Source organism: Nelumbo lutea, chromosome 8 (assembly GCF_056320005.1).
Source record: "Nelumbo lutea isolate HS-2025 chromosome 8, American lotus-T2T, whole genome shotgun sequence".
NCBI lineage: Eukaryota > Viridiplantae > Streptophyta > Magnoliopsida > Proteales > Nelumbonaceae > Nelumbo > Nelumbo lutea.
Window position 1 is genome coordinate 47,480,800 of NC_142691.1, and position 21,973 is coordinate 47,502,772.

At 35.0% G+C, this 21,973-nt stretch overlaps 1 protein-coding gene across 1 annotated transcript in view; it reads left to right on the forward strand.

Moving 5' to 3' along the window:
- Nucleotides 1–6,598: 6,598 nt before the first annotated feature.
- Nucleotides 6,599–21,973, forward strand: part of LOC148844020 (RNA-binding KH domain-containing protein PEPPER-like) — a 30,456-nt gene continuing 15,081 nt past the window's right edge. Inside the window, exons 1-4 of the mRNA XM_088958186.1 lie at nt 6,599–7,260; nt 11,895–12,153; nt 19,993–20,141; nt 20,225–20,485. Of these exons, the coding sequence (XP_088814312.1) occupies nt 6,886–7,260; nt 11,895–12,153; nt 19,993–20,141; nt 20,225–20,485 (1,044 nt within the window). The 5' untranslated portion in view covers nt 6,599–6,885. The remainder of the gene's footprint in view (nt 7,261–11,894; nt 12,154–19,992; nt 20,142–20,224; nt 20,486–21,973) is intronic.

Below are 21,973 nucleotides of genomic sequence, written 5' to 3' on the forward strand. Positions count from 1 at the left end.
TTTTTAATAATCATTTAGTTGAATAGTAACAATGGACTATTATTTACATAGTTTTTGGATAATTTTTTTTGTAGATTAATTTTATAATTTTTGAAATATTATTTAATTAAAAAAAGTATGTGTAAGCACTTATTGTTTTCCATAATTGCGATTGACGTGAATGTACCAAACCAGAGTCACAAACACCCATGGCAACTCGTAGGCCGACATGGATTTGTGGTGAAGCTTATAACTCGCCGTGGAATTTGTGATGAACCTAAAACCCATCAAACACCCACAACGAGTTGTGATGAGCAAAAACACCAACAACCAAGGTCAATCATGGTAGAATATATAGCAGACTAAACAATACACGTTAGACCAATCCTAATATCACCTACACCACATCAATACAGGAGACCCTCAAAGGGAAATAACACACATGTATTATGAGAACCCTCATACGAAAGGAAACTTCGTCTTGGAAATATCTCATAAGACACATGGTGAACCCCTAACAATATCCTTTTGACAACCACACACTAATAAAACAAACATACTTCATCGCAACTAACATGACCATCGGCTAACCATGGACGTATAAAATCAGAACAGTCGCCCCCCGCTTCCACCTTCTTTAAAACAAAAGGTTGCAAACAACCAAATACAATCAGACATGCAGCTAATACACAATAAATAACATACAAAATATACAACATGAACTTACTAGTTCAAAAGCCCTTTACTCTTTCATCAAAGAGTTTATTTGAATTATTTGATAATTGTTAATTATAATTATTGATTTTATAGAGATTAGTAAATTGCACAAATTACTAATATCTTTTATGAATAAATAATTGTTGTAAAAATTTAATGATAATTTATTAAATTAGAATGATTAATGTAAATTACATTAAACATTAAAAATTTAAACATTTATTAATTATTAACCAATGATCAGTCTTCACTAATGGTTGATTGGTTTAAAGTGACCAACTCCCTAACCCGACTGGATTAGTTTGGCTAGCCAAACAATCTCCAACCGAGCTAAATTGTCTAGTGAACACTACTAATTTCAGCAAAATTAATAATATTATCTCAAATAAATAATAATAGTTTAATCTCCAATAATTATTGAAAATTTATAGCAAAAATACACAATTGTTGAAAATATATTTACAATGAAAATACAATAAATAACTAATAAAAAGCTTAATACCTCTAAGTTATTTAATCTACTTCAATAATATTTATTTTTTATATTATATAGCATTTAAAATATGATTTAGTATTCAATTTTGTATATTAAACATTTAGAATGTTATATAAAGCATAAATAGTTATTAAAAAATGGTATATAAAATATAAATAATACCTTGCCCCACCTTGAGAGGGGCAATTTTTCTCAAATCTTAAATAAGGATGGGGAAGAGATAGAGTGGGGGTGGGGAAAATATTTTTGCTGCAAAGCATGGATGAGGAAGGGACGAGGTTTGCATATTATTACCCAAACCTAGTGGTAAATTATTAAAATATCAATAGATTTAATATTGACTTTTAAACTATCTCTAAGTTTTCCCTCAAATTCTTATAATGCAAGGATCCCACAATTCCATTTATAAAATATTCACAAATTGTCATATTCCAATTCCTAAAATACCCAAAATTTCCATAATCCTATTTGTAAAATATCAACAAATTAGATTATTTTTAGGTGGTTACCTTGGGATTGGGAAAATTTGGGGATTTCCTTTCCTCGACAGGGATTAGGTGCCTCACCTCAAACCACTCTACCACTAGCAAAAGGGCAGGGAAGGGGTAAAGTGTCTTGACTACAAGGGCGTGGAACAAGGATGGATGTCACATCTCATGCACCACATGGGGCTTAGCTAATCATAATTACTTTTGTGATTTTGATATTTTTTAAAGTTATAACACAAATTTGTTATTTAATCTATTTTTATTTTTGAAATAACAAATAATATATAAGATAACACTTAGTTATTAATACTTATTATTTATATTTTTAAAGTACTAATTATTTATTATATTTAATATTCAATGAAATTATAATTTATATTATTATTACATAAATTCATTATTAATTTTGTAAATATAAATTTATTATTAATTCAAATTTTATGAAATATATTATAGTTATTATTCTACTCTCAAGAAAATTTTTAGTTTATTATGTAATTTTGTTATTTTAACTATTTAAAATTTAGTTATGTTAAATATTTCATTATTTAAATAGTTGAATAACATGTAAAATATTTAATCTTTTTTGTTATTTAAATTTTATTTCTTTATATTATATAATTTTAAATATTTTGTTACATAATTATTTATCTATTTTAATATTTTTGTTTGTGTTTTTAAAATACTATTTAGTTATTGAATTGAATAACCCATAAGTTTGTAATTTATATTGTTATTACATAATTTCATAAAAATATAAAATTATTAATAATATTAATATTATTAAACCTATTATAATTATTTTTGTTTTTAACAAATATTTTAAAGTTATTAACATAATTTCATTATGATATTTAAATAATTGTTAGATGTTTTAATTGAAACTTTCTTTAGATCGATGTGGATGAAAGGTATGAGAAAGGATAAATAGGAATTATAGAATGAAAGTGGCAGGGGATAGTTAGTTTCCTAACAAAAAAAAAAAAAAGAGATAGGCTATATTAGGTGGCAACTCCTAGTGCTTCTAGAAGGAATCTTGCACCCCCTAGTATTGCTCGGTTTGGGTAATGAGTAAGGAGAGAACTGTTGACATTGCAAGCTTTACTTTAGTATATATACTAGTGAGGACTAGTGTGATGCACGTGATTTGTTAAGTTAAAGATAAACAATAGAAACATGTAAGAGTATACATAGGGATGTTAATGGGTCATGTTCGGCACGGGTTTGTCTCAATCCTAACCCGACCCTCCAACACCCCAACCCAAACCCGATCTGACTCGACTTAAAAATACATGATTTTCGAACCCGATCAGATGATATAGGGTTTAACCTAGTTTATGACCCGACTTGACCCGTATAGTTTTAAATGTATTTTCAACACAATTTGAAAACCTAAAATACATTAATTTAAATAAGGAAACTGTTTCATAGATTTGAAAGTGTTATTTTTTCCATTTAAAAAAAACAAGAAAATCAAAATCAACATATAAATAAATTATAGACTTTAAGCCTATAAAGTTAAAAGTAAAAAAAAAATGCAAGAATACTTTGTATATATGCAAGGTATCATGACCTAGTGGACGGGTCAGTCAAAAGCCGAACCTGACTCAAGTCTAAGAATCAAAACTGTAACCTGCCCCTAAACCAAATACACTTGACTCTAACCCAACCCTCTAAGGTCAAGTCAAGCCAAGTTTACCATTTGTTTTATGTAATAATTAATATCATTACATTTATATTTTATATACTAATTTTAATAGTTATTTTACAATACAAAAGTAACAATAATTAATTTTAGATAGTGTTATTTATCAAACTTAGGGATGGCATTTTTCCCCATTTCCCTAATCGTCGGGGGGATATACTTTGAATGGGGCGAGGATGAGGGAAGATTTTCCCCCCATAGGGGCAAGTATGGGAAAATTTTCATCCTCGTTGGTGAGGCCGATGCGGGGACAGGGAGAGCACTCTTGTCCCATGTGGACCCCGATCCCCGTCCCATGGGAACCCCATTAATATATATGCATATATACACACAGTTTATATATGTATATATATAGACATACCTCTATATGCTAATATTTTTAAAAATATGGTTGACTATTTTTATTATGATTGTAAATTCTAATTGTTTTATTTTTATTTTTAAATAAAATAAAAACAAAAACATAATGGTTGACATTACAAAGAATTATGGGGAGTGGGGGTCCTTATGGAGATAGGGATGGGGATAACTTTGTACCCGTTAGTGGGGATGGAGACAGAGATGTGGGTCGGAATTTTCATGGGGATGGGGAGAGGTAGAGGCTCATTTCCTCCACCCCGCTCCGTTGCCATTTTGAATCAAATTAATGAAACTGACCAACCCGATTTATAGTATTTATAGTTAGCTTTGGTTCAACAATTTCCCAACCTGAATGGGTTGGATAAATTTCGCTTTATCCATTTGTAAATTGATTAAAATTAAACAACCCAATCATATATATATATATATATATACACACACACACAGAGAGAGAGAGAGAGAGAGAGAGAGAGAGAGAGAGAGAGAGAGAGAGAGAGATTAGTATTTTATATTTTAAATATATTTTTAATAAAATAAAGTGGAAAAATTCCAATATTTATTAGGCTAAAATAGTTTATATCATAATTTTTTTTAAAAATTCCATTGTATTTTTTAAATTTAAACATAATTTTTAAATTTAAAGTTTTAAGTTTAAATCTTTTGAATCGACCGACTAAATTGAAAATTAACCGAAACTAATATAACTTGAGTGACCAACCCCCCAACTTGATGAGGTTGATTTGGTTGGCCAAACAACCTACAACTAAAACAAACCAACCCGTGAACAATAGTTTAGTTTCCAATAATTATTAAAAATTTATAGCGAAATACACAATAAACTAAATTTAGAAAGCTAAATAACATTAATTTAAACTCCAATAGTTATTGAAAATTTTATATTAAATAACATAACAAAAATAGATTTATACATAATTATTGAAAATATATTTATCATAAAAATAAATAAAAAATTACTAAAATACAATAAATATTAATTTTAGTATAGATAAATATATAATAAATAACGATTAGATTTTTGAAGTTGTTTTCTATAATAAACAATAAATTTTATTATTAATAAACAATACTTTTTTTGAAGTTGTTTTCTATAATTATTAATTGGTAAAAATGAAATTAGTTATTTATAATATTGTTTATTTTTTGAAATAATATTATTAATTAAAATTTAAAATATTAATTACTTGTTGAATTTAATAATCCATAAAATTATAGTAATATTAATACATAATTTTGTTATTTTAACAATTTAAAATCTAGTTATGTTAAATATTTTGTTATTTAAAATATTTAGTTAGTTAACTAAATATTTAAAATCTTAATCTATTTATTATATTTGAAAGTTACTTAATAACGTTTTAAAATATATTATTAATTGATTTAAAATATTAATTTTAATATTTTATTATTTAAGATATCTAGTTATTGAAATATTTAAATAATATTTCATTTTTAATGTTATATTTTTATTATTTGAATAACATTTAGATTGAATAATGTAGAAAGTTATAATTTATATTGTTTGTACATAATTTTGTGATGAATTATATAAAATATATAATTATTAATAATATGAATGTTATTAAATCAATTATAATTATTTTCTATCATTTTAACATATATTCTAAAGTTATTATATAATTTTGTTAGACTATTTAAATAATTCTTAGATTTTTTAAATCAAGCTTTTTTTTTAGATAGATATGGATAAAAAGTGGAGGAAAAGATAAATATGAATTAGATATTATTTAAAAGAGAAACTCTAAGATAACTTAGGTGAAAGTTGGGGATAGTGGGGGAGGTTATTTAGGATAAATTTTATGATGTTAGATTATTTGGGTTATTGGAACATGTGGGGGGAGAGAGATTGTAGTGGGGATAGTGTTTGGTTATAAAATTATTGACAAAGGGCCACATTCTTTTTATAATGAAAAATCAATTCCATAGCACAAATATTAACTAGCCTTCGGATCATGCCCCATCCTTGCTCATTTCATTTTTTGAGGAAACTCGACATATAAAATTGTTGGCATAGATGTTACTTTTGTGAAAACACTTTTATAAAAGTACTTTTACATGAAACCACTTTTATGGAAGTACTTTTACGAAAGCACTTTTATGGAAGTATTTTTACGAAAGCATTTTTATGGAAGTACTTTTATGAAAGCAATTTTATGGAAGTACTTTTATGAAAGCAATTTTATGGAAGTACTTTTACAAAAGTAATTTTATAAAAGCACTTTCACGGAAGCACTTTTACGAAAGTATTTTTATATAATCACTTTTACAAAGTACTTTTATGAAAGCACTTTTACAAAAATAATTTTATAAAAACACATTTGCAAAAGTATTTTTATAAAAGCATTTTTACAAAAGTATTTTTATAAAAACACTTACAAAAGTACTTTTATAAAAACATTTTTACGAAAGTGCTTTTTAAAAACACTTTTACAAAACATCAATCTAATTGGTAAACAATGACTATTGGAAACCTGTGACTTGCTAGTTGAAAAAGAATTCACTCATAGGAAAAAAGTGTTTGGTTCATAGCAATATTTTTTTCATTCCGTTTATTTTTACTCATTCTTTTATATTTTAGAATTTCACATTAGGTAAGAACGAGAATTGAACCAAACATGACATAGAGTTTATAATTGATAGTTTTGAAAACGAGTTGGATTAAAAAAAAGAAAAAGAGAAAAAATATAAAATTTATAAATTTCTTTATTTTAATATATATATATATATATAAAAGAGATTAGGAATGAGAAAGATTCTAAGAATAGTTTTAAAAAGGGATATTAATAAAGGGAGTAATGATGTGGTTTGACGAGGAGGGAACAAGAAATGTTAAAATGAAGAGGGTTTGAGAGTTCTAACATATATATGGTGGCATGTTTCTAATATATATATTTATAGATGAGAGTACGAGACAACATATTTGTAAATTGAGCATATAGAGTGCAAAACCTTGTATTTTGGGTTAGATTTGCAGTGCAACCAAACGCAGCCTTATTTTTCTAAAAACGCAACCCAATGTCGAATGCTAAAACCCTCTCTCCCGCCTGTCTGTTCTTCGTATCATAAACCTTAGCTCCTCTCTCTCTCATACACGCACAGTTATGGCTGCTGTTACTGAACCCTCAGAGAACGAACCAACGACGGTGCCGGGAACTGACCAAGTTCCGGCGACGGCTGAAACAGCCATTGCTACGGTAACCGCCACTTCGGGTTCGGGGCCTGACGAATCATCTGAACAAGCTCCAGAGACGGTGGCTACTACGGCAGCACCGGTTTCTACTACTGTCCCGGAGGCAACGCCCACAGAGAAGAAGTGGCCGGGGTGGCCTGGCAACAATGTATTCCGTCTCATAGTCCCTGTTCTTAAGGTTGGTAGCATTATCGGCCGCAGGGGCGAACTAGTGAAGAAGATGTGCGAGGAGACTCGGGCTCGCATTCGCATCCTCGAAGGCGCCATTGGTACTGCCGATCGTATTGTGAGTCTCCCTTTCTCGTTAATTTTCTATTTCTCATTTTAGGGTTTAATATTTTTATTGATGCCTCCTGCACGAGATGTTACAACGTTAATTAGGGTTTGTACATATATATATATATATATAACAATTATTCCACATTTCCACTCTCTGCTAAAATAAAATTATATATATTTTTAAATACTAGCTAAATCCTTAAATACTATTTCTTTCCAGGCGCAGAGAGTATGACACCTTGTCCCAATGTTAGATTCCAGTACTTTTTTCTTTAGTCACATAACATAGGGCCAATGTTTGTTGGCTCGATATCATTTTTCAAAGTGCTGTGTGGTTATTACTAAAGGAGTTATAGGTCCTTCTGATGCAAGATTTAATTTGCCACGTGAGTTTTTAGAGGGAATGTTCGTTAGAAGTTGTTTACAGGTGTTGACAGCTGTAACAATTTGTTGTATAAATATCTGAAGTAACATCTAATGAAAGTAATATACCAAGAATTTCTTTCTTCTTTCTCTTCTCCTCTCTCCTTCTCTCCGTCTCTCTCATTCGTAGTTATTCTCTTACCAAGAACATAGTTTTCAAGGCGCCAAGGCGAGGCTAGGCGACAGGGAGGTGCCTAGTTGCCTAGGCGCTGAACTTTCTTTTTATGTAGAAAATGTAGATCCTAGGGTAGTTCCCTAGGTATCATAACCATATTTCCTTAATAATTATTCATAATTTTCATAAGAAAGTATAGAGTTCATGTTAAAGCATAGAAAATCAACATATTATAGAGTTCATGTTAAAGCATAGAAAATCAACATATTAATGAGAAGAAGAAAAAGAAGGAAAAGAACATTAAAAAAATACAAGGGATGAACCCTTTATTTTCGTTATAGGAAAAAAAGAAAAAAAAGTAGTAGTAGAAAATGTGTTGATTAGACAAAATTTTAAGTTCTTCCTTACTCATTGGTTCAGGTTTTGAAGTCTTTAAGGGTTCAATACAGCATTTAGCAATGTATTGATTAAATCCTAACAAATAAGAAGATAATAAAAAGAAATTAGTATATAAACACATAAAATGAATATGTTAGTTTAATAGTGTCTATTTTATAATTATAATGTAAAAAAATAAAGATTAAAGAAGTATTTATAATACATAGTACAAAACTGCTTGGCGATTAAGCGAGGCGAGCCTCAAAGGGTGCCTTGTCACCATATTCATGAGAAGAAAAAGAAAAAGGAAATAAAATTCAAAATATAGGGGATGAACCCTTATTTTTGTTATAGGAGTAGTACTTACTAGGCCTTTGGGTGAGGGCTAAAGTCAAAAAGATTCTCTCTCTCTCTTGCCTTTGGGTGAGGGCTAATGCTGAAAAGACTCTCTCTCTCTAATTTCCTGAGCTTCATTACTCTGCAATTAAGTAGGCCTTGAATTACTGAATGCTGAATGCTGCATCCCTTAGAGAGGCACGGAATGCTACCTCTCTATAAAAAAAGCAAAGCAAAATTACAACTAAGCCCAAAACAAATTATCCCTATTCGCCCCTTGCTTAGACAATGCATCCGCCATCTCGTTTGCAGATCTCCTCACCCATTGTATCCTGAGATTCATGTTTCTAATGAGCCACTTAAACTCTTTCATTTCATTCCTGTAGCACCAGATTATAGTGTTTGGGTCCTTTAGCCACCCCACCACCACTTTTGAATCCCCTTCTATCACCACATTTGCTAGCTGTAGCTCATTTGCAATTTGCACTCGTTGTACTGCTGCAAGCAACTCTGCTTTGACGGAGTCACCCAAACCCACGCGGCCTGAGAATAAAGTTACAATTTGACCTTCTGAATCTCTCAATAACCCCTCCTATATCTAATGGGCCTGAATTACCTTGACTGCTTCTGTCAAAGTTCAGTTTCACAAAATCTTCCATTGGAGGTATATAATGCATCTCCACACTTTCCCTTCTAGAGGAACTTTTGGCAATTGCTTCCCAGTTCCTCCAAACATCATCAAAGGGGAATTGGGAGAGCAATTCCAAAGTCTTTATCCAATGGACCACCCTGACCATTACACAATCCCTAACAGCTTCTATACTCCTCTCTTTTTCTAAGACTATTCTAGCATTCCTCTCTTCCTAGATGGTCCATACCAAGGCTGCTCTAACACATCTCCACATTGTTCTTTCCCCTTCTTTGGCAGCGTAAACATGGAAGGACTGAATAGCATGTTTACCTCTGATAGTGAGGTCCACCTACACCCAAACAAAGAGACCAAAGCCAAATATCTGCAACAAAGGCCGAGTTCTTTTATCTATATTTCCAAACCCCAGCCCACCCTCTTGAATGCTTCTACACACAACCTCCCAATTAACCAAATGATCTTTCTTTCCATCACCTGGCCCCCAAAGGAAATCTCTCATGTTTTTTTTTTTTTTTCAATTTTTTGCCTCCTTTTGGGGAATCCTAAAAATTGACAAGAAATAAATTGGTAGGTTGGCAAGAGTGGATTTGATCAGACTTAAGAGTAATTCTTCCTCTCAATGAAACATAATTTCTCTTCCAAGCTGCCAGCTTCTTTGCACACCTCTTGACAACTGGATTCTAGAATCTTCCTTCTTTAGTGTTTGCTCCTAAAGGAAGGCCAAGGTAGGTTAAGGGCCAACTAGCTGTGTAGCACTCTAAGGCTACCAATACCATTTACACTGATAGATGCTTCAAAGGATAATGGGCTGGATTTGATGCATCCTTTGTCTGAAAAGGTGGGAAAATTCCAATCATTTATTCTTATCTCGTTCCTTTGCAAGAATGTTTGCACTCACTTTGGTATTTGTACCATATCAATTGAACTATTTGGGTTGCTCCAGAAGGCATACTTGAACTATTTGTACCATATCAATTGCCTTCACAAACAAAAGGGGGAAAATAAATGTGGCAGTTGCGGCAGTTCATTAGAGCAGCAATTATGTGGGGCAACATAATGACATATGGAATGAGAAAATCTTTTACTATAAAAAGCAGGTGGTGCACATCTTTATAAGTTTATAGAGAACCTTCCTGTAAAGATCGTACGTTGACTAATGAAAAGGTGAGAGTTCAAAGGAATACTGATGGGTTTCATTGTTAGAGGCTGGGATGCATTTGCAAACCACGCAATAAGAAGGCAACCCACATTGATGCAATGGAAGAGGCCAAGAACTAGTAAACTGAGACTAAATTTTGATGGTTGCTGTCTAGGCTATCCAGGACCATCAAGAATTGCAAGTGCAATCAGAAAAGTTATGAAGGTAAGCTCCTGTAAACTGTTTAGAGAAGAACTCTTTGAAGGCTGAAACACTAGCAGTTCTCCAAGGACTCAAGCCCAGAAGTACTATAGGCTGGACTGATCTGACTATTGAAGGTACTGCAAAGTTGTAATTGGATGGCTTAGATTAGAAGAAGAAAGCCCTTAGAATTTGAGACATCTGATAAGGAAGATCAAGGTATTGGTACCCTAGAATAAACCACACATTCAAATGGACTCCTAGGTCAACAAACAAGTTAACAGATATGTTGATTGTTGGCTAGGGAGTAAATAAAAGCTTCTTGAACTGGGTATTACCTTGTCTTGGGAGGGATTTGTACCAGGGACATTCTTGGCTTTTGTTATTCTATATGGTCAGCCATGAGCTGTTTGTACTTGTCCCACATTCCATATTTGGAATATTGTCATCATTATCTAAGCCTTGTCCGAACTCCCGACTACATGGCATCAACTGCAATCCTGTTCTGCCATTCTGTCTTGTTTAGTGTGATATTCATCATTAAATTATGGGCCCTAGCTCTTCTAGCTCCTTCAACCTGTAACAAATCACTTCTTCTAATGGGTGCTCTTCACAAAACAGCTCAGTCTATTTTCTCTCATTTTATCTCCTATTGGAGTTACCAGTGATTTAAAAGTGCAAGGCGCAAAAAAGCACTAGGGCCTTTATGTGCTGGAGATGCAAGGCACAAGGCAAGGCATGCGTTTTTTTGAAGCAAAGCACACATTTTTTTAAATAAAAACTATAAAATAAAAGAAAAGATATACCTGAGCTTTAAATTAAATTAATGATTGAAAAGGCCTATTAATATGTTAAATATCAAAAAGGAGAAACAAGAGCATCATCACAGTCCTAGAGTACAGATTACAAAGTACAAACTATAAAAGTAGTAAAGTAGAGAGTCATGCATTCATTCTTCAAGGCTCATACATCGTTTTCTCATCTTCACTTGGAAGTTCAACACCATTGTCATTATCATCATTTTCATTTTCTAGATGGATTTTCTCTGATGGTTCTTGGTTCCTTCTGGTTGTTTCCTTTTTGTTGTTCTTAGCTTTTGGTTTCTTTTCTTTTTTCTTTTTTTTTTTCTGAATATTTGACTGCTGTTTATGATCAGGGTTGATCTGTGAAAATCTGGGTTCTTGTTTTTTTAATATTCTTACTATCTTGCATTTTGAAATGATGTTCACATCCTTTTTGAAATTAAGCCAGCTAGAGTTCTTCCTTGTTCCATATTTTCTTGGTTATTTGTGTTGAACTCTTCAACTTTTGGTGTAAATTTTGTGTATGAAATGTCACCTTGTACTTGCTTTGTGTGTACTTTTTGGCTGTGGATGTTATTTTTATGATTTTCCTCTTCAGGTGTTGGTATCGGGAAAAGAAGAACCCGGAGCACAAATATCCCCTGCAATGGATGCTGTGCTAAGAGTATTTAAACGTGTTAATGGATTATCGGAGAGTGAGGGTGAGGGTGTTGGCTCAACAACTGCTAATACTGCAATGTGTTCAGTGCGGTTATTGGTGGCATCGTCACAAGCAATTAATCTAATTGGAAAGCAAGGTTCTCTTATAAAGTCAATACAAGAGAATAGTGGTGCTTCTGTGCGTGTCCTATCTGGAGGTATGATGTACATACTGTTTTCTAGAGTTATCATGTTCTGCAGTGTCCAGAATTCTGCCTTGGATATTATTGGCAGTTAGCCAATTACTGTTTTTTTTTTGTGATAAGCTAAATCTTATTTTTTCAATGACATCCACCCTTCTATTCTGATCACAAAATACAACTCAATTTTTTTTTGAGCTACAACTTGGAATTTTAATAAAAATAAAAGAAAGTCGATACAATATGAAGAAAAAGCCCTTGCTTGTTGGTTGCCACTGAAGGAAGGTTTCATCAAACTGAATTTTGATGGTAAAACATGGGCATCCTGGGCTTGTCAGGTGTAGGAGTACTTAGAGTTGGAGAGGGCTGAGGGCCATATGATTTTTTTATAGGCAGGCAGTTGATTTTTTGACTCTTTAAGAGCCATGTAGGACAGTGGGAAGGAATTCAAAATGTAAGGAGTCTTGATGTCAAAAAAACTAGTTGTTGAAGCAGGGAAGCTAAGATGTATAAATATATGAATTAGATAAAAAACTCGAATGGTTGACTAAAGATATGGAAGTGAAATTTCATTGGGTTAAAAGGACAGTTAACAACTTGGCTGGTATATTAGTTAAACAGGGGGTGGGGAGACGACAATTGTTTTGGGCTCAATTACAAGGAAAGAAGGAATAAAGGAGAGACAAGAGGTTTTCTCTCTCATGATCGACTGGTTGTACTTGTATACTCTTTTTATTGTTAACAAAATTCATGGTTATTGATAAAAAAAAAGATGTAAATCTGTCCTAAAAAATTAGGTGTAAATTTGAAAATTAGAGAGAAAAGGAAGAAGAAAAGTAAGAGCATCAATACAAGACAAGAAGATGGCGAAAAGAGGAGGAAGAAGAAGAAAGGTTCGAATAATCTCCCCTTTCTTATCTAATCATTTTTATTAAGAATTAATGTTAAAGTAATTACAAGTATGCCTTTAAGTGGGCTGCCAGCTAGGCAGTAACATGAAGAGATCAAACAAAAAGAAATAGCAGGCCCATTAAGAGAGGCCCATTAGCTAACAAAAAAAAGAAAAGATATTACAAGAGAAGATACTAGGACCCATTCGGTCCAGTCTCTTTACATTCTCCCTAAAGCTGAGCATAAATGCCAATCATGCCCAGCTTGCTTATATAGTGTGTCATCTTCCCTCTTGGAATTCCCTTGGTCAAGATATCAGCCAATTGTTCGTCTGATGTGATGAATGGCAAACAAACTTCTCTTGAGGAAACTCTTTCCCTTATAAAATGTCTATCAACCTTAATGTGTTTAGTTCTGTCATGTTGAACATGATTATGTGCAATGTTGATAGCTGCTTGGTTGTCACAGTAGAGCATCATTGGCTTCTCGTAGTCAACTCTCAATTTTTCTAAAAGGGATCGTAGCCACAGTAATTCTGACACACCATGTGCCATTGCCCTGTATTCTGTTTCAGTTGAGGATCTAGCAACTACAGACTGTTTCTTACTCCTCCATGACATAATGTTCCCAGCGACTAGAGCACAATAATTTGATGTGGATCTCCTATCATCAATACATCCTGCCCAATCAACATTAGTAAAAGTTTTTAGCTTTATGTGTCCATGTTTGGCAAATAGAATACCTTTTTCTGGAGTACCTTTCAAGTAACACATAACCCTTTCTGCAGCAGCTAAATGAGTATCTCTCGGAGAATGCATAAATTGACTAATAACACTTACTGCATAGGAAATGTCTGGCCGAGTCATGCAAAGATATAACTTCCCAAGCAATCTCTAAAACACCCCCTTATCAGATAAAAGGTCACCATCTGTAACAGAAAGCTTATGATTGGGATCAATAGGAGTGGAGATTGGTTTAGCTCCAAGTTTACATGTCTCAGGAAGGAGGTCAATGACATATTTACACTGAGAAATGAAGATACCATCCTTAGATCTAGCAACTTCAATGCCCAAAAAATACCGAAGATCTCCCAATTCCTTGATCTCAAATTCAGAGTTGAGAAACCTTTTTAGTTTATTGACCTCTTGAGTGTCATTACCCGTGACCACAATATCATCAACATAAACTATCAAGAAGGTCACCAGAGAGCCATTTCTCTTCAAGAACAGGGTATGATCAAATTGAGTTTGTGTGTAGCCAAAGGAGACAAGAGCAGCCCTAAACCTCTCAAACCAAGCCCGAGGAGACTGTTTGAGACCGTAAATAGATTTCTGCAGTTTACACACCTTGCCTTGTATTTCCTTCCCATACACCCCTGGAGGCAAAGACATATAGACCTTTTCATGCAGGTCTCCATTCAAGAAGGCATTTTTAACATCAAACTGGTGTAGGGGCCAATCAAAAGTAGCGGCTAGAGATAACAAAACCCTGACTGAGGTCATCTTAGCGACAAGAGCAAATGTCTCAAGATAGTCAATGCCATACATTTGAGTGTAGCCCTTAGCAACCAACCTAGCCTTAAACCTCTCAATAGAGCCATTAGAGTGATATTTAATGGTAAACACCCATTTACAACCCACTGGTTCCTTCCCTTCAGGCAAGTCAACAATATCCCAGGCATGGTTCTTATGCAAAGCATCCAATTCAGCCATCATAGCATCCCTCCATTCAGATTGAGATAAGGCTTCTGGTACGGACTTGGGTATCACATGGGAAGAAACAGATGCAAGAAAAGAGTAGTAGGAAGGAGAGAGAAGGTTGTAAGACAGGTGTTTGGAGATACAATGGGCTGTACACTTCCGCTTGCCCTTGCGGAGAGCAATAGGAAGGTCAAGGTCTGGGAAAACTGTAGATGGGTCAGAAGAAGGCTGACCTGTTACCTCAGTAATGATGGGAGGAGCAAGAGGCTCTTCTGTAGGAGTGGAAAGCTGTAGATGCCTTTGGTACCACCTTTGGAGAACAGGAGGAGGAGGAATTATAGGAGAATGAGGTGGAGGAGGAATAGGAATATCGGAGGTAGGTCCAGTGGGAGAAGTAGACACCTCATGATAGGACTCAAGAGGAATGGGAAGAGGAATAGATGGAGACATAGCAAATGGCTCTTCAGATTTCTCCCCCTCTGGAGAAATGCTAAAGAAAGGAGTCAACTCAGCAAATGTGACATCCCGAGATACAAAGCGGGTGCCACGAACTAGATCAAAACAACAATATCCCTTTTGTGTAGAAGCATATCCCAGAAAAACACATTTATGAGCCTTAGGTTCAAACTTATGCCTTTGATGACTGTGAATATGCACATAGCAAGTGCACCCAAAAACACGGAGAGGAAGAGAAAAAATATCCTCATCCGGGAAGAGAAGGCTAAAGGGGGTTTTGAAGTCAAGGACCCGGGAGGGCATACGGTTGATAAAAAAGTAGCAGTAAGAACAGTATCTCCCCAAAATTTTATAGGAACATGGGATGCAAACAAGAGGGATCTGGCAACTTCAACCACATGTCTGTTCTTCGTTTTTGTCACCCCGTTTTGTCGTGGAGTGTAGGAACAAGAACTTTGATGAATAACCTCAAAACTTTCAAGATAGGTGGAGAGGGTTCCCTCAAAATACTCCTTAACATTATCAGAATGGAATATCTTGATACGAGTGTTAAACTGGGTGAGGATGAGTTCATGAAATTTTTGCACAATAGCTGGTACTTCATCCTTGGATTTCATGAGATAAAATCCAAGTGTAACGAGAGTAGTCATCAATAAAAAGGATAAAATGCCTGTAACCCCCCATAGTTGGCAAATGATATGGCCCCCACATGTCAGAGTGAATAATATGAAAAGGAGAAAGAGATATTTTATTGCTTACTGAATAAGAATATCTACAATGCTTTGCTAGTTCACACGACTCACAATGAAGACTCGATAAAGACACTCCCTTAAACATATCTGGAAACAAATAACTCAAAGCAAAAAATGACAAATGACCAAACCGAAAGTGACATAACAAGGCTTTGTTAACAGACTGACAAAACTGATTCTAAGGCAACTCCATGAGGTGGTCCCAAAGCTCGATCCAATGTGTCCAACAAGTATATTCCGTTCGCCTCATGGCCCCTCCTAATCATCCTCTGAGATTGTGTTAAGTTTAGGGATTTAGTTAAGTTGCTAACAGATAAAAGGTTTGTGTTAAGTTTAGGGACATGAAGGACAAAGGATAAATAAAGGGTGTCAGAGGTCTTTATATCTCCTTTACCAGAGATGGGAGCAAGAGACTCATCAACAAGGGATATTTTCACTTTGCTAGAGAGAAGGTGGTATGAGCAGAAGAGATTAGACAGGGTGGTCATATGGTCTGATGCATCGGAATCAATAATCCAAGGGATTTTATGATTACCTGAAACTGAAGCATGATGTGCAGAAGCACGAATACCTGAGTGAGCAAATGCTGATGAAGATGATGTGTTGTTGCTGGAAGAGTGAGATGAAGAAATAGTAGCTTCCAAGTGATTTAGTAGCCTCCCATACTTTTCAAAATCCGCCTTCATTGCTGCCAACTGTTCAATGGTTGATTTTCTTCACTCTCCTTATTTCCTCCTTCAGGTACTGTAGCAACATTAGCTACCTTAGGCTTTCCTACCTGACTGCCCTTCTTAGAGCTCTTGTTATTCTTAAACCTATCAGGAAGAAGCTCAGGATGAAGCTTCCAGCAAGTGTCCTTTGTATGCCTCGGTTTCTTGCAATATTCACATATCTGCTCATTTTTCTCAGTAGGACCCTTTGGCTTTATTCCAGCATGTGCAAAGTGTTCTGTAGGTGGACTCTGCAACTGAACCTGCCGCCTACTCTCCTCACTGCTTATCATGGCATATGCTTGGGAAAGAGTAACCTCATCTCTGGCCAGGATATTTTGCCTAATGCTGTCAAACTCAGGGTTGAGTCCAGTGAGAAAGTCAAACACCCTATTTCTCTCCACCAACTTCCTATACATTTCAACATCATTCTTACTCTCCCATACAACTGTCTCCATAACATCAATTTCTTGCCATAGGGATTTCAGTATAGAGTAGTAGATTGCTACACTCTTCTCCCATTGTCTTAGGTTCTTCACATCACTTTTCAACTTATAGACTCTGGCTACATTCAACTTATGTGAATAGGTCTCAGTAATACTATCCCATATCTCTTTAGCCGAAGACATTCAGAGATAATGCTGACTTATATGTGGTTGCATAGAATTGACCAACCATCCTATGACAGTTTAGTTCTCTTGCATCCATTTCTCAAATTCAGGGTCTGTCTCTTTGGGTTTCACTTTACTACCTGTGAGATACCCGAGTTTTCCTCTACTACATACATAAATTCTTATAGATTGTGCCCAATCAAGATAATTTGTCCCATCTAGCTTGATTGTGGTCACACAAGTCAAAACGGAATCTACCGAGCCAAGGCCGAAAACCGGCACTTGCTTGAAGTCACTTCCATATGGCCCCATTAATCAAACGAAAATCACAAAACCAGAAATTTTGTCAATATAAACTTACTTGAAGTCAAACCAAAACCCAGACCCTTGAAAACTAGGGTTTTACTCCGTCCAACTGTTGGGGAGGAAGAGAGAAGATGCAACTGCTCCTACCAAAGCTTCCCAATCTCTTCCAAACCTGAACCACCATCTTTTAGGAGTCAAAAGACACCTTTCAAGCACAGAGTGCCACACCCAAAGCTTCACCTTTACCCTTCGAAAATCTCTAATCGGCTAGGGTTTTGGGCAGCAACAGAACAACACCACTTCTTGGCAATATCCAGTCAGATTTAAACTCTCCAAACCCTCTACCAACTAGGCCAAAGATCCTCTGAACTATAGACAACCTCTCTTCATACACTCCCTTAATCTAAGGGTGTATGGGAAAAGAGGAAGGAGTAAAAAAAGGAAGAAAGAGACCTGCTCTGATACCAAGATGTAAATCAGCCCTAAAAAATTAGGTGTAAATTTGAAAATTAGAGAGAAAAGGAAGAAGAAAAGTAAGAGCAGCAGTACAAGAGAAGAAGATGGCGAAAAGAGGAGGAGGAAGAAGAAAGGTTCGAATAATCTTCCCTTTCTTCTCTAATCCTTTTTATTAAGAATTAATGTTAATGTAATTACAAGTATGCCCTTAAGTGGGCGGCCAGCTAGGCTGTAACATGAAGAGATCAAACAAAAAGAAATAACAGGCCCATTAGCTAACAAGAAAAAGAAAAGATATTACAAGAGAAGATACTAGGACCCATTTGGCCCAGTCTCTTTACAAAAAGTAAAAGCCCTCAAGTAGTGGTTATCCTCAATTAACCACTACACCTTCCTTGGGGTTTGCAATCCCCGTAACATATGAATTCTTAATGCCCTTGTTTTGTTTTGAGCCATCTGCCAAACCATTGGAAGATGTTGGTAGTTTGTACCCATTTAACCATAGCCCTTAATTCCATGATTTAAAAAATCTCCCCAATCTTGTGTTGAAATCTTTATGGTCTCTCACTTCTACTCATCTGTCACAGTGTCACCATGTGGCAACCTGAGATCTCCTTCTAATATAATATTTTTGCAGTTCAAGGACTATGCTCTCCTTACACCAGCGGCCTCCTTCTAGTACAACATTTATTTTTTTAATTTCTCAGAAAAAAGTCATCCTTTGTATGGTTATAAAGCTTGCATTTGCAGTTTGTTGGAGCAGGTTGTAAGAGTATTAGTAGCAACTTCTAGAATGGAGGTACAACAACTTTGTAGGCATGACTTAGTTGTAGAATGAAAGTTTTTTATATTGTTCCCATTTGTTCCATCTTCCTGCTCTGTACACAGCCAGGCCAGTGGATCCAATCCTTTTTTCCGTATGACCAAATGCTGATTGGATTATACTGAATTTATTTGAGCATTTTGTATAATTGAACTAATATTTTTATGGAAGGATTGTTTCTTTTTACATTTGAAAATTGAAGTGTTTTGAATTGGATGGATTCAAAGAAAAAGAAGATTGTTTTGGTCCACTTTATTTTTTGCCTTTGATCTGTCTGCAGAATCCACAGATATAAGTGCTCCTGACTCAACACCTTGAAACTGGTTTTGATCATCTATGTTGACATCTGTAGATGTATCCGCCTGCTGACTGTTGTCAACCATTCCAGAGTCCCCCCAGTTTTCAAAATGCACATTCCCAAACGAAGCAGCAACGGGCATTGTTTCCTTCTGGAACGAGTATTGCCCTGTTTCAACTTCCGTTGCAGAAGTTTTGGTCCACTTTATTCATTTACTGTTTATAACTGAAGCTTATATTTTTGTTGATAAAAAATTTTTTTTTTCAAGTTATTAGAGCAGGATTTGTTATTACTTTAGATGAAGCAAATGAAAATATCCATTAATTTTATTTTGCATCTGTGCCTATTAGTGTCTGATCCTTCTGAAAACTTTCTGGCTTGTTTTGGGCTCCTGCCCATCTGGTTGCACTTGGGTTCATGTGGGGCCTTTTTGTGGGAATTCTGTCAAATTTGGTTGAGGATTTTTCAGGACTGTGATCAACATGGCTTGTTTCACCTGAAACTAATTACTATATCTGTCACATTTAACTCCTTAATATTGCAAGTCATCAAATCCATAATCATAAATGGATGTATAGAAAGTGTATAAGAAGATGAAAATAGATTTTTAGTGAAATATTGTATCATAGTTGGTGGCATCTCTTTGCATGAACTAAGGAAATGAAGTCTTTAATTATTGATTTGGTAAATGATTGTCTTTTTGACCTGCATGCATTTTATGTCTCCAAGTAGGCAAGTTAAACCCATCCCAGCCCCCGATTTATGTATGTTTTTGCTTCAGCAAATTTCCTACCCCCTTGAAGTCACGAATAGATTGGTACATTGGTATGTAATGTGTATCTTTGTTTTGCCAGATGAAGTGCCATTTTATGCTACTCCAGATGAGAGAATTGTGGAGATACAAGGTGGAGCATTGAAGGTTCTTAAAGCACTAGAAGCAGTAGTGGGACACCTAAGGAAGTTTTTAGTTGACCCAAGTGTTATTCCTTTATTTGAAAAGACTGTAAGTTTTATTTTCACTTGACGTGATAGTTCATTTTGGTGTCATTTAATGTATTGAAGCCCATTTTTTTTGTCTTTCATCAGTATACCCAGACAATTTCACAAGATCGTGCAACAGACACCTGGGCTGATAAAACTCAGTCGTTACTACATACAGCTCCTCAAACAGGGATTAGTAATGATTACTCACTCTCATTGAAGAGGGATTCTTTATTTCATGATCGGGAACCTCAGCTGGAGTCACAAATTCAACACTCTGGGCTTTCACTTTATGGACAGGACCCTGCACTTGCGGGATTACGTTCTACAGGGCTTGGTCGAGCTTCAGCTCCTATTGTCACTCAGGTTGGTTATTTTATTGTTTGTTTGTCTTTTTATTTGACATGTGAATTTGATTTTTTTTTAGTTATGGTAAGAACCAAATGGCAAGATTTGAACCCATGACCTTTTTTTCCATGCATATTGTCTTGTTACCATTAATCCACTTCATTATTTGTGTTCATTTATGAATCCTTTTTTATCAGTGTATTCATTTATTTATGAATCTTTAATGTACATGTTACATCAATGCACATTTATTTCAAAGAAAATGTGAGTTAGGAGGTTTGAACCCTGGTCAGTTACTTTAAAAATTAAAGAACTAGCCATCTATCCACTACATTCAACTAAAACCTTATTTGTGTAATATATTATTTATAGTGTTTATGTGTCTTGTGGTATCCCTGTTCGACCTCCGGTTACTGAGGTTGAATCTCTGCCTTGTGAACCTCTCCTCTTTTCAGTTTTTTTTTTTTTTTTTTTATCAGTAACAGAAAACTTTCATTAATTAAGAAAAAAAGTTTAAAATACAATGGTGGGGGGAGGTAAACCCTCTTACCACACCCCCAAAAGGAAATTTACAATGTAGCCCAAAACAAATGACTTCTTCCCACCCCCTATTTGTCCAAAGCATCTGAAAATGAATTAGCACATCTTTTAGCCCACTGGACACGCACATCCATTCCTTGGGTTAGCCACTTGAAATGCCTTTGTTCATTAATGTATGCCCACCCATCATTTGCTTTCTCTATCCAGTCAGTTACCACTTGCGAATCTCCTTCGGTAATCAACCTATTTATATTCAACTCCTTACTCCTTAGCCCTTTTTACCCCCTCCAAGAGGGCCAGAATTTCTGCTCTAAATGAATCTCCAACTCCAATTGGTCCCGAAAAAAGGGTTATAATCGAACCCGCCTCTGTTCTGAAAACACCACCAACCCCTGATGGCCTTGGATTTCCTTCACTTCTCCCATAAAAGTTGAGTTTCATAAAGCCTTCTATCAGGGGGAGCCACAGCAGATGGACATTGATTCTGCTAGGAACCGAGACTGCTGTTTCCTGCCAATTGTTCACAATGGTCTCTATTGGAGTATCCTAAAATAGGCTTATTGTTTTTACCCATTGTGCTATCTTCAAAGAAATCACTTCTGTAATTGTGTCCCTGCTTCTTTCTTTTTCAGCAAATACCCTATTGGTTCCTTTCCTCCCAAATCGTCCAACAAACTGCTGCCCTAGTGCACCTCCACAAGATTTACCCCTCTTTTTGATCCAACTACCAACTGAATAGGTGAAGAGGCTTCGAATGCTTAATGGGGGAGTCCACCTGCAACCAAATAAAGAGAGAAACCACTCCCAAATAGATGAAATAAAATGGCAGGATATAAGTAAATGAGAGCAAGACTCACCATCGGCTTTACAAAGGGTACACCAGTGCGGGGACAAGCACCAAAAAGGCTTCTTTTTTTGAAGATGATCACAAGTATTAATTCTTTCCAAAGCTATTTCCCAACAGAG